At 49.5% G+C, this 15,534-nt stretch overlaps 1 protein-coding gene and 1 long non-coding RNA gene across 2 annotated transcripts in view; one reads left to right on the forward strand and one right to left on the reverse strand.

Annotated features, from left to right (window-relative positions):
- Positions 1-6,936: 6,936 nt before the first annotated feature.
- Tmem120b (transmembrane protein 120B) overlaps positions 6,937-15,534 on the forward strand; it is a 42,522-nt gene continuing 33,924 nt past the window's right edge. Inside the window, exon 1 of the mRNA XM_059249173.1 lies at positions 6,937-7,036. Within this exon, the coding sequence (XP_059105156.1) occupies positions 6,968-7,036 (69 nt within the window). The 5' untranslated portion in view covers positions 6,937-6,967. The remainder of the gene's footprint in view (positions 7,037-15,534) is intronic.
- On the reverse strand, positions 11,988-13,056 carry LOC131898097 (uncharacterized). The gene is made up of 3 exons (XR_009375845.1): positions 12,983-13,056; positions 12,494-12,513; positions 11,988-12,433 (listed from the first exon to the last, which is right to left on the reverse strand). It is a non-coding gene; the product is annotated as an uncharacterized LOC131898097 (long non-coding RNA).

The raw sequence follows: 15,534 nt of genomic DNA on the forward strand, positions 1-15,534 counted from the left end.
GGGAGGGTGGGGTGGGCAAAGGCAGGCCAGGCCACGTGCCAGCCTCAGGTGATGGTGTGGCATGTATGTTCACAGTTGTGTGTGTTGTATCCACCGCTGCCAAAGGAAACCAATTTCAACACACTTTTTAATTAAAAAAAATTTTTTTTTATTAATTTTACATACCAAAGATCCCACTCTTCTCTCCTCCCACCTCCCCCTCCCAACCCACCCCCTATTCTCTCCTACAAGAAGGTAAGGCCGCCAGGCTGTGGTGGCGCACGCCTTTAATCCCAGCACTCAGAGGCAGAGGCAGGCGGATCTCTGTGAGTTCGAGGCCAGCCTGGTCTACAGAGCGAGATCCAGGACAGGCTCCAAAGCTATACAGAGAAAACCTGTCTCGAAAAACCAAAAAAAAAAAAAAAAAAAAAAAAGGTAAGGCCTCCCACTGTGAGGAACATTTAGTAGAGGCAGGGGCAGGTCTAAGCTTCTCCCCCTGCCCCAAGGCTGTGCGAAGTGTCCCATCATAGACCTTCTTGATCCCAGACGTTCACCAGCCAGCGGTTACACTCGACAAGATGATGTTACACAGCACAGCCTATGTGTTTGAAATGGACAAGAAATTACTATCAGAGCCGTGTTCCCGGATGGAGTCTCAGTGGAGCCTTCTCTCCAGTCCTCTGAGGCCTCCAAGAGGAATCTAGAAAATTCACTACTGCGGAAAATGAAGACTTTGGATGGACTGGGTAGGGGGGCCGGGGCCTTGGTGACGAATGGCTGTAACTCTGTCCCCCTGGCGGCTGTGACAGCAGCTCCTGCAGGATGCCGTGGGAATTCTGCCACTTTGACAGCACTGCCCGGGGCTCTTGGATCCACCACTCCATTTGAACTGCTCACAGCGATCGCATTGACTTTTTGTTTGTTTTTTGTTTTTTGTTATTTTTCGAGACAGGGTTTCTCTGGTTAGTCCTTGGTGTCCTGGATCTCGCTCTGTAGACCACTTCTTATTAAGTTAACAATCAAAATTAACCACCATGTGCAGGCCAAGGTAGTGGTTAGGTAAGACTTCTGACAACTGATGGGATTCTCTGGTGGGGCAGCCTGCCTGGGCCATCTCTAGAAGGGCTTGTGGATAAGCCACGTGGACTCCCAACCCCTCAGGAAGAACAGTCCGACAGACTTGTAACCTGACCAGCTGGCTACAATGTAGCGCCTGTCCAGATGTTCTGGGGACAGGACCAGCCCCTTCTCTTCAGTCTGGGAAGCTGCAAGGAGGGGAAAGGGGTACCCACAAATCTTCCCAGAGGTGTCACTGTCATCCTTCAAGGCCTTTTACTCCCCCCCCCCCCCCCCCCCCGCCCACCCAAGACAGGGTTTTACTTTGTAACCCAGGCTATGTCTCCCAAGTGCTGGGATCAAAGACTCCCGCCACCAGGCCTGGCCCCAAGACCCTTCACTTTTGATTTTGTTTCAATTAATTTTGTTAAGTAAATCTTTCCTTATTTTCCTTTTTTTCTTTTCCTTCCTTTCTCTTAAAAAAAAAAAAATCATCCCAGCCCACCTTCAATCCCAACACTTCTGAGACTGAGGCAGGCAGAGTTCCGTGAGCTCCAGGTTAGCCTGGTCTACAGAGTGAGTACCGGGACAGCCAAGGCTACATAGTGAGAGCCAGCATCAAGAGAAATTTTTATTATTTTTTTAATTACAAATCCATTTTATGTGTATGAGTATTTTGCCTGCATGTCTCTATGTGTATCGTGTATGTGCCTGGTGCCTTGGGAGGCCAGAAGAGGGCACTGGATCCCTTGAAACCAGCTAGGGATGGTTGTGAGCCCATGAGGCCCACATGGGTCCTCTGTGAGGGCTGCCAGTGCTCTCGACTGTCTTGACTGCTGACCCAGCTCTCCAGCCCCTCAACAAATTATTTTTTCATTAAATAAAGGATTATTCAGTTACTTGTTTTTGATTTATTTAGTGTATGTGTGTGCTACAACACACATGTAGAAAACAGGGCTTCGGGGGAGTCTGTTCCCTTCCACCTTGTTTTGAAGCAGGGTCTCTCTTTCTTCTGCTCCTGCCTGTATAGTGAGTGTTCCAGGCCTTCAGCCTGAGGCCTTCCAGCCTGTTCACTCTCTGCTTCCCATCTCACCACCCCAGGAAGGCTGGGATTACAGTGGGATGCTCGCCACCCCATCTTTTTGTTTGTTTGTTTTTCGAGACAGGGTTTCTCAGTGTAGTTTTGGTGCCTGTCCTGGAACTCACTCTGTAGACCAGGCTGGCCTCAAACTCACAGAGATCCGCCTGGCTCTGCCTCCCAAGTGCTGGGATTAAAGGCGTGTACCACCACTGCCCGGGCTCCATCAGGCTTTTACGTGAGTTTGTGGGTTCCGGGAGTTAAACTCATGGTTGTTAAGCCTGTGTGGCAAGCATTTCTACCCACTGAGCCAGGCTCAGGTGTACCCAGGTTGGTCTTGAATTTAAGATCACCCTCAGTCTCAAACTCCTCAATGCTGGAATTACAAGTGTGTGCCACCATAACCAGTTCCTTTTCCAATTTCCCCCTCCAGCATTAGACTATGGAAAGTATTTATCTGAAAACAAAAACAAAACAATTGGGCAGTGGTGGCACATGCCTTTAATCCCAGCACTCGGGAGGCAGAGCCAGGCGGATCTCTGTGAGTTCGAGGCCAGCCTGGTGAGATCCAGGACAGGCACCAAAACTACACAGAGAAACCCTGTCTCGGAAAAACCAAAAAAAAAAAAAAAAAAAAAAAATGTCCTTGGGGATTTAACTCAGTGGTAGAGCACTTGCCTAGCAGGAACAAGGCCCTGGGTTTGGTCCTCAGCTCCGGAAACAAAACAAAACAAAACTTCATGTCCTGGAGTGCCTTCCCACCCCCAGGGAAGGGGCTAACACCTTCTTGCAATGCAACAAATGGTTTCTGAATTTGCTCATAACCCACCACTGAGTTTTAGGCACCCCGCACTAGTAGTGTACCGATTAAGGAATCAGGGATGAGAACCTTAATTCTAAGAGGGTCGTAAGTTTACATGCATAGAACACATTCCTCTTCTGGTCTCACGAATTGAAATATGCCTGACTGACAAGTTGGTACCCAACTTTAATCCCAGCACTCGGGAGGCAGAGGCAGGGGGATCTCTGAGACGGAGGCCAGCCTGGTCTACAGAGTGAGTTTCAGAACAGCCAGGACTACACAGACAAACCCTGTCTCAAAAAAACCAGAAAAGAAAAAAAACAAAAACCAAAAAACAAAACTGAGTTGCAAATTAGGAGCCAGTTGCGATATCCTGCTGTGTGATTTTTTTTTTTTTTTTCCCCTAAGAGACATGACTAAACCTTTCCTCATCCCAGATAGGGGCACCAAGGACAGACAGACCAAAGAAAGGACTCTGCCTAAGTCTGTCTTGATGAAGCAGTGACTTTATTGAGACTACTCACCCGAGTATTGGAGAGAGGTTACTTAAGAGCATAGATGATTCAGAGGCAGCTGCATCTCTGAAAGGTCCATCCCAGCACAGGAAGACTCACAAACCCCTGGAACACTTGCATGACTGGCCTCTGGAAGACGAAAACCCCCTCTTCCCAGCAGCTATTGCTGTTCTGTAACACTGGGGCGGGGCGGGGCCCGGGGGGCGGGGCCTCATGAGTTGTGTAAATTTCAGGAACTTCCTGGGACCTGTAAACACATTAGAAGTCTCATTGCAAGCCAGATGAAACAGCGTCACAAAGACTGAAGTGTGTTTGTCATCACAGTGTTTGGGAGGCTGAGGCAAGAGGACCAGTCAGACAAGCTGGAGGCCAGCCTGGGCTACATGAGTCTCTGTCTCAATCCCCTTTCACGCCCTAAAAGTAATTGCAAGTATGTTCCTATGCACTCGTGTGAGTTTTTCCTGAGTTCTGAGAGCGATTGATCTCTGAACCCCAAACATTGTGAGCCCCTGAAGTAGATGACTCTATTACTCATTCCTTCTTGGCATTCAGCAAATATTTATTGAGAGTCGGCTATGTGCTAAGCTCTTGGGATTTAATGACAATGAAGACAGAGACAAGGTCTTTGCAGTCTCATAGAGATTACTCACCCAAACACTTCAGAAAATGACAACCTGCATGAAGGAAAGAAAGCAGATGGTAGGTAAGTGACCGAGACAAGGTGTGGCTTTCTGACTTTTTATTTATTTTTGTTTTTTCCAGACAGGGTTTCTCTGTGTAACAGCCTTGATTGTCCTGGAACTTGCTTTGTAGACCAGGCTGTCCTTGAACTCACAGAGATCCACCTGCCTCTATTTAAAATTTATTTTATGTTTATGATTGTTTGCCTGTGTGTATGTGTGTGTACCACATGCATGCCTGGTTCTTGAGGATCCGGAATAGGAGAGCCTTTCCCCTGGAACTGGAGTTAAACGTGGGTATAAACTGCCTTGTAAGTGCTGGGAATTGAACCTGGGTCCCTGGAAGAGCAGCTAGTGCTCTTCACTGTTGAGCCATTCTCTATTGCCCGTTTTCTGACTATTTTTGGAGAGTCATTATGACACAGAGGAAAATGTGTGGAGGTGCTAATATTCAGCACCTCACAATATGACCTTACGTGGATATATGGTGTTTGTGGATGTTATTAATTTCAATGAGGTTACATTCGCAAAAGGTATTGTCCTCATAGCAACACAGCACACACCTTAAAGGTGATAAGAGATAGTCTATTCCGGGCTTGAGAGATAGCTCAGTGGTTAAGGGCACTGGTTGCTCTTTCAGGGACAAAGATTTGGTTCTGAGCACCCATATGGAAGCTCACAATCAGCTCTAGTTCCGGGGGTTCCTTGAGTGCCAGACATACACATGGTGAACAGACATACAGGCAAAGCACTCATACACATGATATAAAATGTTTTTATAAAGAGAGATAATGGGGCTGGAGAGATGGCTCAGTGGTTAAGAGTACTGGCTGCTCTTCCAGAGGACCCAGGTTCAATTCCCAGCACCCACATGGCAGCTCATAACTGTCTATAACTCCAGTTCCAAGGGATCTGACACATTTCCACCAATGCACATTAAATAAATTTAAAAAAGATAATTTATTCTGGAGCCAAATATGGTATAGCTCATGGTATAGGAACACAGAGTTAATACCCCAAAATTCATGTCCCAATGTATTAGCGTTTGATGAAGTTTTTGTAGTAACTGAACAAAGAAAGTCATAAATCAAGACACTTGAAAATATATTGCAGAAGACATTGAGGTATAGCCAAGTGGAGACATCCTAATTCTAGGCCTGAGACACTACCTGATGATACTTGTAGTCTTGAGTAGCAGAAACTAAGGTTTTATTACGTTAATGCATTTTGAAAAGTTTTATGTTAGTCCCAGAATGTTCAGTCTGATGCAGAGGTGGGCAAGGCATGGCTATTTAAGGGGCCAATGATAGCCCACGATAAACTGTAATTAGGCTCTGGACCTGCAACATATCAACCTCCCCACAATCGCTAAAATCCTAATCAGTTAACCAGCTTCACAGAAGGTTCAGTAGAAGCTGCAGCTTCTTCCTGGGAACTTCCATTCATAAGAGAGGGCACACGGGACCACAGGTCAGAGGGTGGAGGAATGCCGCTAAAAGCCAAGGAGCACCTGGGATCGACAGCCACTGCCATGAGCTGCTAGCAGCAGGGAAAAAGCTCTACCCAGGCTCTCAGGAGGTGCAAGGCTTCGATTTCAGATTTGTAGCCTCTATAACTGTGAGAGAAATGCATTCTATTGCTCAGGGCATCTACTTGTATTTACTGCAGCCCTATGAAACTAATACAGGTGTCTTTTAAATTTTAACTAATTAATCAATTTATCAGGGTCTTACTGTGTAGTCCCAGCTGGCCTGGAACTCACTATGTTAGACCAGGCTGGTCTCAAACTCAAAGAGATCTGCCTGCCTCTGCCTCCCGAGTGCCGTGACTAAAGGCGTGCACCACCCAAGCTCGGTCTGCGGAATGCACTTTTAACCACTGAACCACCACCTCTCTGGCCCCCACAGGCATCATTTGATATTTCACTTTATTTTATTTTGAAACAGTCTTGCTATGCTGTCAAGGCTGCTGTGCGACACCACACCCATCTGCAGGTATCATTTGAATGAGGCTCCAGGGATGGACAAGAAGCCACTACATGAAGATTCAGAGGGAAGAATGCCCAGTCGGGACGAGAATCATGTCTGGAGAGTTAGCTGGAGCCATGGCAGTGAGGATGTGTCACTGGGAAGCCAGGCTGGTGCAGGTCTTGTAGGACTTTGCAGGGGAAGGGCGCTAAGTGCCTTCAGTAAACTCGGAGGTGGCTGTGTCTTCTGAATGACAGCAACAGCTGTCAGGAGTCACCTAGTGTCACAGAGGACAGGAATCTAGGCTGTATGGGTTGCAATAAATACCAATGCGGACGTGAGATGACAGAGTCAAGTCTGCATCTTTCCACCCTGCCCTTGACCTTACTTACTACATGGTCACTGTCAACGCGTTCCAGGGCACTGGCTTTGGCCTCCGGGGTCAGGCAAGGTTAAGGGGTACATGACTTTTTCTTTCACCTCCCCCCACATCTTTCTCCACCCCACTCTCCCCACAAACAATGTAAGCTAACATGAGCCAGAAACGCAGCTGGCGGATAAGCCCTCCACCCACCCGGAGGAGAAACGTACTACACGGGAGCAGGAGGAGAGCGGAGACAGACCTAACTAACCAAGATCAGAAAGTTGAGCCTTCCACGCGGCCCGAGCCCGGGGAAAGCGCGCGTGCGCACGCGCGAGGGGTGGGGCCGGCGCCGGGGCGGGGCGGGGCCCGTGACGTCAGGTGCGCGCGTGGCTCCGGCTGCGCAGGAACAGCTGGTGCCTCGGGAGGCGGCGAGTGAGCGAGCGGGCGGGCGTGGGGTGCTGGTGGCCGGCTGGGCCACGCTGCGGGAGTCGCCGCCACCGCCGCCGCCGCCTTGCACCATTGCACCATGTCCGGGCAGCTGGAGCGTTGCGAGCGCGAGTGGCATGAGCTGGAGGGAGAATTTCAGGAGCTGCAGGTAGGGCCGGGCCACCTGGTCCCGCAACTCTGCTGCTACCTGCGGTGTGGTGCCTTCTTCCCCATCGAGCCACCCCAGCCCCGGGGTGGGGCGATAGGACCCAGAGGGTGGCCCAGGCTGTGCGTCCGATGAGCTGGTGGGTGGCCTGGCGCAGCCCCTTGCTTATCTTCCAGCGCTTCGGCTCCTCAGCCTCGTGGGGCGCCCGGTGGAAGCCCCCCATTCTCCCGCCCTCTCACCCGCTCTTTGCTCCACGCTCCCCTTCCGCTGCAGAAAGTTGGTCTCTGGCCCCCTAGGGTAAGCTCCAGGTGTGTTCATGAGGAAATAGTGCCCCGCTCCAAGGACATCAGACCAGCCCCCGCGCAGGGGTCCCCCCTCAACTTCGCTACTCTCCAGCTGCCGCCCTGGCAGCTCAACTACTCGCTCTCTGCTAGTGGGGCAGCCCTTCCCTGCAGCTGCACTTTGAGAAACGCACTTAGCAGTTTTCACCTTGAACCCTTAGGTAGTTCCTAAGTATCACAGTCACAGCCCCGTCTTTGGGGGTTCTGATGTGGTTGTGCTTGCACGCTCCTGCAAACTGAGTTTGTCACTGTGGATGGCAGGCATCTGTCACTTGACAGCTGGCTGCCTCACCCAGCAGAGAGAAGACTGCACCCAACCCTCACCCTTTTGGCTCAGAGCTTTCCACCTGGTAGATCGAAGGTGGATGTCAGAGCTGGCTCTGGAGAGAATGGTCCTGCCTAATAGGTCCAGAGAGGCCTCAGCTGTGTGCTTTGGGGAATAGAGACTCGGGAAGCCTTGGGGATGTCCAAGAAGAACACCACATGAGACCCTCTCGAGTCATGGGGTTGCCTGAAGTCGTTCACACCGCCACACCAGCCTCCCCTCCACAGACACATTGCCGTTTCCCTTGTCCATGGAGTTCTGTCAGTTGAGCTGCCCATCTGCCTTGTCCAGGGGAGGATGTTGTCAGGGGTGCTGTGATGGGTCTTTCTAAAGGGAGGCTGTGGATCCTGATGTAGGTGCAGAGGGAGGCTGCAGGGTGAGCCTGAGCCGGAAGGCATGTACAAGGTCCCCGGGGCTGTTATCCTTTCGTGGTCTCTCCAGCACACATGGGTGGGTTGGTGCCTTCTCTTTCCGATCGAGGCCTTGGGTCCCTTGTAGTTCCTAGGGGCCCTTTTGGTTCCACGCTCCGGGAGAAGACTCAGCCACTTCACAGTTTGTCCCACTGGGCTGTCGTGGCTCTTAAGAGTTGGGAGTGGGAGAAGAGGTTTCCCCGCATGGGACCTTTCTTCATAGTTCCTTTCGGCTTGCTTTAAACTACAAGGGGGAGGAGCCTTATACTGCAGGACTCTGCAATTAAAGCAATTAACAACAATTAGGTAGCAAGTCGTGGCAGGCAGATGTTGCAAAGGACTCCTTTGATTTGTTATGTTCTGGCTTGGACAGGAAGATGTCACGACGTGTCAGGTGCTGGGGTGGTCAGGGACAGGGGAGTTAGGGGTTGATCTGGATACCATTGTCAGGTGGTGAGCAAGCAGCAAGGGTGGGTGGTAGAAGGACCTGCTGAGTGGGGGTGGCCAAGTGTCCGACTGGTGTCTCCTCAGAGCTAGGAGAACTGGAACAGACTTGAGTCAACTGTGTAGGCTTGGTGGTCAGCTGTTAGGTCTGAGTCTGGTAATGGATGGCTTCCTGGGGCTCAATGTCAGAGACTAGAGCAAAATACCCTCTCTTTCTCTCTCTCTCTCTCTCTCTCTCTCTCTCTCTATATATATATATATATATATATATACACACATATATAAATATATTATATATAATATTTATATATAATATATATTCACACATGTATATATACACATCTGTATATGCATACACATATTTATGTATATGTGTATATATGTGTGTACACACACACACACACACGTATATAAGTGTTTTGCTTGCATTTATATATATGTGCTCCACACGTGTGCCAGAGGAATTCAGAAGGAGGTGTCGTTGGATCCTCTAGAACTGGAGTTAGACAGTTGTGAGCCACCATGTGGGTTCTGGGATCCAAACCCTGGTCCTCTGCAAGAGTAGCCAGTGCCCTTAAACCACTAAGCCACCTCTCCAGCCCATTTATTTATTGACTTAATAGTTTTATTTACCTGTCCCTGTGTGTGTGCCATGAAGATGCCGGTGCCTGTGGAGGCCAGAAGAGGAAGAAGGGGTTAGATTCCCCAGAGCTGGAGTTACCGTTGAGCATTTTTATTTTTGAGACAGTGTCTCACCGTAGCCCTGGCTGGCTCTGGAAACCAGGCTAGACTCAAATTCACAGAGATCCTCGTGCCTCTAACTCCCAAGTGTTGGGATTAAAGGCGTGTGCCACCACTTTACTGAAAGAGGAAGAAACAGGAAACTGAGACTTGGGCATGCCGATTGTCCTAGCTGGGACCACAGTTATTCCGCTCAAAGTCAGTGTGGGATTTACTCTGGAAATGTGTAAATTCAGCCTGTTTTCCGCACACATGGGGATTCTGGGAAGAAAGTGTCCTGAGTCCAGGGGTATGTTGTGTATGTGGTGGACAGAGATTCTGATGAAGGACATTTATGGGGAGGACAAAGGTGAGAGAGCTGTGTGTGTGTGTGTGTCTGTGTGTCTGTGTGTGTCTGTCTGTATGTCTATGTGTGTCTGTGTGCTGTGTGCTGTGTCTGTGTGGGTCAGGAGTCTGGCTGCAACTGGAAAAGTTAACAATAGGAGGGACTTTTTTTTTGTCATCAGGAAATCCTGATTAGCCAAAGTTTTCCAACATCTGCCTAAGAATCTGGGATTGTGGGTTTCAACTTTGCACCTCTTCATTTCTGGGGAGATGTATTTCGTCTGTGTTTTTACCTCTCCTTCCCTTTTTGGAATGGAAAAAAGAGGAAGCCTGTGTCTCAGATCCTGGAACTTTTTTTATTATTATTATTATTATTAAAAGGTCTTTGGAATCCCCCTTCACCTACAAAGAGCCCCAGGGTAATGCCTGGGACTTTGGAAAGGATCTGTTTCCCTTTGCGCTTGGCTTTACATTTCCCGAGGCCTTGCTGGACTCTGGGGAAGGCTGAGTCCTCACCAGGGCTTAGCGTTTAGGTGGTCATGAGTTGAGTATCAGAGATCAGTGTGTACCTGACCCCCTGGCCTGTGATGTGATCACAGAAGGTCATTTACAGACACTGGGACTATAGATTTAACGATCAGTTCCTGCCTTACGTCACTGGACACCTGACCCCATCCTCCCCAGCACAGGAAGCAGCCTTTCTCAATGTCTGGCTTCAGGGATCACTGGGGCCTTGTATACCATTGTAAAGATTTGGAGTTTTTACTGCCAATGAAATGGACGTTCCTCTGGCTCCAGAACCACAAAAAATAAAAATAAGGGGGTGAGCCTAGGAACAGGAAGGTCAGTGTTACCTCCTTAAGACCCCATGAAATAGAGCCCGGGGTTGAGTCATTTACCTAAGGTCACACGTGTCTTATGAGTGCTAGTGTCGACATTTGAACATAGACTGTTGAACACCAGCACCTACATATTCTCTGCCCCCCCATTTACATTTAATTATGTGTGTATATATATGTGTGTGCACGTGAACGTGTATGTGCTTATGCACATAGGAGTGCAAGAGTTCATGGAATCCAGAAGAGGATGTCAGGCTAGAATTGTGAACTGCCCAACATGGATACTAGGGTGTGAACTCGGGTCCCCCTGGGAGAGTAGCAAGCACTATTAATGGCTGAAATGTCTCTACACACACCAGTTATAAAAAAAAATGTACATTTATAGCTGGGTGGTGGTGATGCACGCCTTTAATCCTAGCACTCGGGAGGCAGAGGCAGGCAGATCTGAGTGTAAGGCCAGCCTGGGCTACAGAGTGAGTTCCAGGACAGCCAGGGCCACACAGAGAAACCCTGTTTTAAAGACCCCCTCCCATGTACATTTATTTATGTGTGTGCATGTGTGTGGGTGCCACAGCACATGTGTAGGAGGCCAGAGGACAGCTTGTGGGGCATGATTCTCTGTTTAAAGTCCCGGAATCGAATTCATATGATCAGGCTTGGTAGGCAAGCACCTTTCCCTGATGAGCTGTCTGTCCGGCCCTGGAGTCAGTCTGTCTGTCTGTCTCTCTCTCTCGGGGCAAAAGGCAAGATCTCTGTATGTAGCTCTGGCTGTCCTAGAACTCTCTAGAGAGTCCAGGCTGGCCTTGAACTCACAGAGGTCTCCTGCCTTTGCCTCCCTAGTGCTGGGATTAAAGACGTGTGCCACTCTACCAGGCCACGTCTGTACTCTAACGTGTTCACAAGGCAGAGTCGTGTAGAGGTGAGTGTCTTTCGTTGGCCGCGGCTGCTCTTTTATGTTGGTTGCCCTGGGAACCTCTCACTTTAGAAGCAGGCGCAGTAGAAAGAACACTGGATGTGGAGTTGGGGTTACCCGGCCGGGGTCCTTGCTCTGTCGCTATCATCTGACCTGCAGCAAGCCACCACTCGGCTTGACACGGGCTAGCAGTAATGTCACCCTGTGCCATAGTGAACCATGCGCCGCATGGATTCCTGTTTAATCCAAGCAACAGCCCGCTCCTTTCTCGACATAAGGAGAGTAGAGCTGAGGACTTGAAAATACTCAAGGTGTCAGGGCATGGTGGCGCCCTTAATCCCAGCACTCAGGAGGCAGAGGCAGGAGGACTGCTGTGAGTTTGAGAGGCCAGCCTACTCTACAGAGTAAGTTCCAGGATAGATACGTAGAGACATCCTGTCTTAAAATAAGAAAGAAAAAAAAATTCTCCAAGTCAGAATTTGAACACAGGTCTATGGTTTGAGTCAGGTGCTCTTGTACTGCTAACACAGGAAGCGCCGAAGTATCTGAGAATTCCTTAAAGCGCCAGAAGAAAAATTTTATGTTTTTTGTTTGTTTTTTACACTTGTTTACTCGTGTGAGAGAGAGCTTGTGTGCCATGGCAGATGTGTGGGGGTCCAAGGACCACTTATAGGAAGGAGTCGGTTTTCTTCTTTCTTCCACGTGGGTTCCAGGCTTGGTGGCAAGTACTTTTACCCTCCGAAGAAAAGTTTTGAACTTGCCGAGTCTCTTTCGTTTGTGTGGAACTTCCTTATGCCCGATCAAGACTCTTAGTTATAACTCTTGTCGACAGAACCCAGTTCTGCTGGTTTTCAGCCCGAGAGGGAGTTTATGGACTCCTGGGTTGGGAAGTCCAGTTGCAATGACTTTCAGCAAGGCTGGATCCAGGAGCTCTGTTTATGGTCGTCTGTGTCTCTCTTTGTCTGGTCATTTCATTCTTTACCTGTCACCCTTCTTCCTTGATGTGGTGATGGTCGCTGGAGCCAGGATGGTGGCACACATTTAAAATCCCAGCCTTCAGGAGCTGAGGCAGGAGGATCATGATGAGCTCAAGGCCAGCTTTCTGACTAGGCACTGGTCATACCTCAGGTTTGCCTCTGGAGTCTGGGAGTAGTGGTCCGTGGAGTAGGTGGGGATGGAGAGGGGTGATTCCATAGAAGGAAACCAAAATAACAGAAGTTAAAAAAAAAAAAATAGAAATTGTCTTTATCTGTGATTCTCAAACCGTGTGTCATGATAGTCCTCCCCTCAAATGAGGACAGTTGAAAGTGTCGGGGAAACAGCGAAATGTCAGATCCCGGGTCGCCTGCCATGCTTTCTGACGATGTCATAGCTTTCTGATGACGTCCTATCTTGGGGACCATGTCACACAGACCTCGCCTCTCAGCCTTTATCCGGCTGAGGAAACTGAGGCAAGAGAGGTGGCCTTAACTCAGCTAGTGAGTGGCGGGTGCGCCTCTGACGTCAGCCCGTGGGATCGCAGAATGTCATCACTTACCCATTGTCTTACCCTGCCTCCCTTGCTGAACACCCGTGCAGGTAGTCCTACCCACTGTCCTGTGGCAGACATCACCTGTCACTCCTGGCACATGACTCAGAATATTTCCCAGTATGGGAACGACATGCTTGAGGTGGAGTGAACCTGCCGTGTTTGGTTGTGTTGCCATGGTGATAGGTCCTCCTTCGGGAGAGCGAGCATCAGAAAGTCTGCTCCAAGATGCTTTCTTGGGCACCAGGCTATATGACAGTAATCTCTTAGAAGTTTAGTACCAGCACGCAGCACAGCTATATGGCGGTATACGCTCCCGCGGTGGCCCTGGCGCTGAAGCAGTCTGCTGGATTGACACCACCTTCTGGTGCCTCCGGGCCGGTGCTTGTCTGTAGGTGCCAGGAGATTCATCAGTCTGGAGGTTCCTCTGAGAGATGTGGACGAGGAGGTCTGGCTTCCCTGTTCTGGATCTTGAACTGCGTGCATTGTTGTGTTGAGAAGGCGTTTCCAGATGTTTCACAGTCGAGCTGGGACCTGGAGTCGTTAACCTCACCTTCCCACTGGGGCGGAACATGGGGCCTCAGAGGAGCAGAGAGGTGGCCTGGATTTGTGCCTACATCGGAACCTCGCTTGTTTGTGTCCTCTAAGGGTGGCAGGTGGCAATTAGGCAAGAGGGAACGATGCTAGGGGTGTCCTGGCTCACAGAGCTGTTAGCCTTTTGGTGTGTGTGTTTTTAATTCAAATGCAGTCTCTTCTACATGTTGCTGTTGTTAGGTGGGTTGTTTTGTTAAATTGATTTGTTATGGATGGGGCAGAGGCTACAGTGCGCTTGTGGAGGTCAGAGGACAAGTGTGTGTGTGTGTGTGTGTGTGTGTGTGTGTGTGTGCATGCGTGCATGCCTGTGTGCTTTAGTGCTTGTGTGGAGGTCAGAAGACAACTAGTGTTTGTGTGTGTGTGTGCATGCCTGTGTGCTTTAGTGCTTGTATGGAGGTCAGGGGACTAGTGTCTTTAGTGCTTGTGTGGAGGTCAGGGGACAACTAGTGTGTGTGTGCGTGAATGTGTGTGTGTGTGTGCTTTAGTGCTTGTGTGGAGGTCGGAAGACAACTTGTGGGAGTAGGTTTCCCCTTCTACCATGTGTGTTCTGGGAATTGAATTCAGGTTGTCAGGCTTAGCGGCGGGCACCCCTTCACTGAGCCATAGCATCATATTGCTATTCCCTGGGCTCAGAAAATGGCATTTATAATGGAGCCCAGACTACTCAAACCAATACACCGTATTGCCTAATGATACTGTGTGTGTAGTGTAGCTCAAGGAAAAGACTTGCAAGAGATAGTAAAGTCTACATTCTGCTGGTACGGAAGCTCACACCTGAAATCCCAGCACTGGGAAAGCCAAAGCAAGAGTGAGTCAGGAGTTCAAAGTCATCCTCAGCTGTATTAGCCAGCCTGGGCTACTGGAGACCCTGCCTCAAAAACAGAACCATTCCAATTGAGTGTAGTGTAGAGGGCCCTGGGAAAAAGCAAATGGATCTATTAAGAGTGTTAGGGATTGCCGGGCGGTGGTGGTGCATATCTTTACTCCCAGCACTCGGGAGGCAGAGGCAGGCGGATCTCTGTGAGTTCGAGGCCAGCCTGGTCTACAGAGTGAGTTCCAGGAAAGGCGCAAAGCTACACAGAGAAACTCTGTCTCGAAAAAAAAAAAACAAAAAAACAAAAAAAAAAAAAAAAAAAAACAAAAAAACAAAAAAAAAGTGTTAGTGAGAGTTGGTTTTCAAATGTGCATAGTTTAAATTGAGCCCCCTCATCCTCCCCTCCCCCCGGTTCAGGTCTAGACGGAAGTGTGAAGGGTGAAGGCTGGGAAGGTCCTGCTCTCTGACCTTGGCCGGAGCTGCAGTCCAGAGCTGTCATCATTGATTGATGCCGGACACAGGAGGAAGCCACACCACAGCCTCTCTTCTCTCTGCCCCCCAGTCCTCTGCTCAGGCCCATCGACCAAGCATGCAGAGCAAGGGAGCCCGAGATGGGCAGCACATAGGGATCGAAGAAAAGTAGAACTGATCCAGGGTGGGAACGGGGTACAGAAATAAACCAGCAAAAGTGAGTCACCTCTCACTTTGTGGGGAGGGTAGGAATCCCGTTTAAGAAGGATGTTTGACCTGTCAACTCTCTGTGCACTGTAGGATTTTGGTTTGGGGTGAGTGTCTCACATTGTTGGTGAAATTATTAAGGCCACTCCACGTAGTTAAAAGGAGATTTATTTAATGGCGTAACTTACAAATTAAGGGATAGGTAGGTCGCGGGATCTGGGGAAGGTGTATCGCAGTCCAGTGGTGTTCTCTGGAGCTCTGCTTGGCACACCTTCACTGTCCAGGGTCCCAGAACCAAGTGAGAGCACAGCCCATCCAGATCTCAGGTCTCCAGGCGCCTCCCTTGGCCCCGCCTTGTAGGCGTGACAGTTGCCGAAGTCTCAATGGGGGTTGGAACTTCCAGATCAAAGCTGGAATGGCTACCCACTACATCACATAGCCCGGTACATGTTTAAACTTCATAGATAGCCAAGAATGGCCTTAAATTCCTAATCCCCCTGCCTGCACCTACCAAGTGCAGGGACGCTAGGTGTGCACTAACATTGGCACT

This window comes from Peromyscus eremicus, chromosome 23 (assembly GCF_949786415.1).
Source record: "Peromyscus eremicus chromosome 23, PerEre_H2_v1, whole genome shotgun sequence".
NCBI lineage: Eukaryota > Metazoa > Chordata > Mammalia > Rodentia > Cricetidae > Peromyscus > Peromyscus eremicus.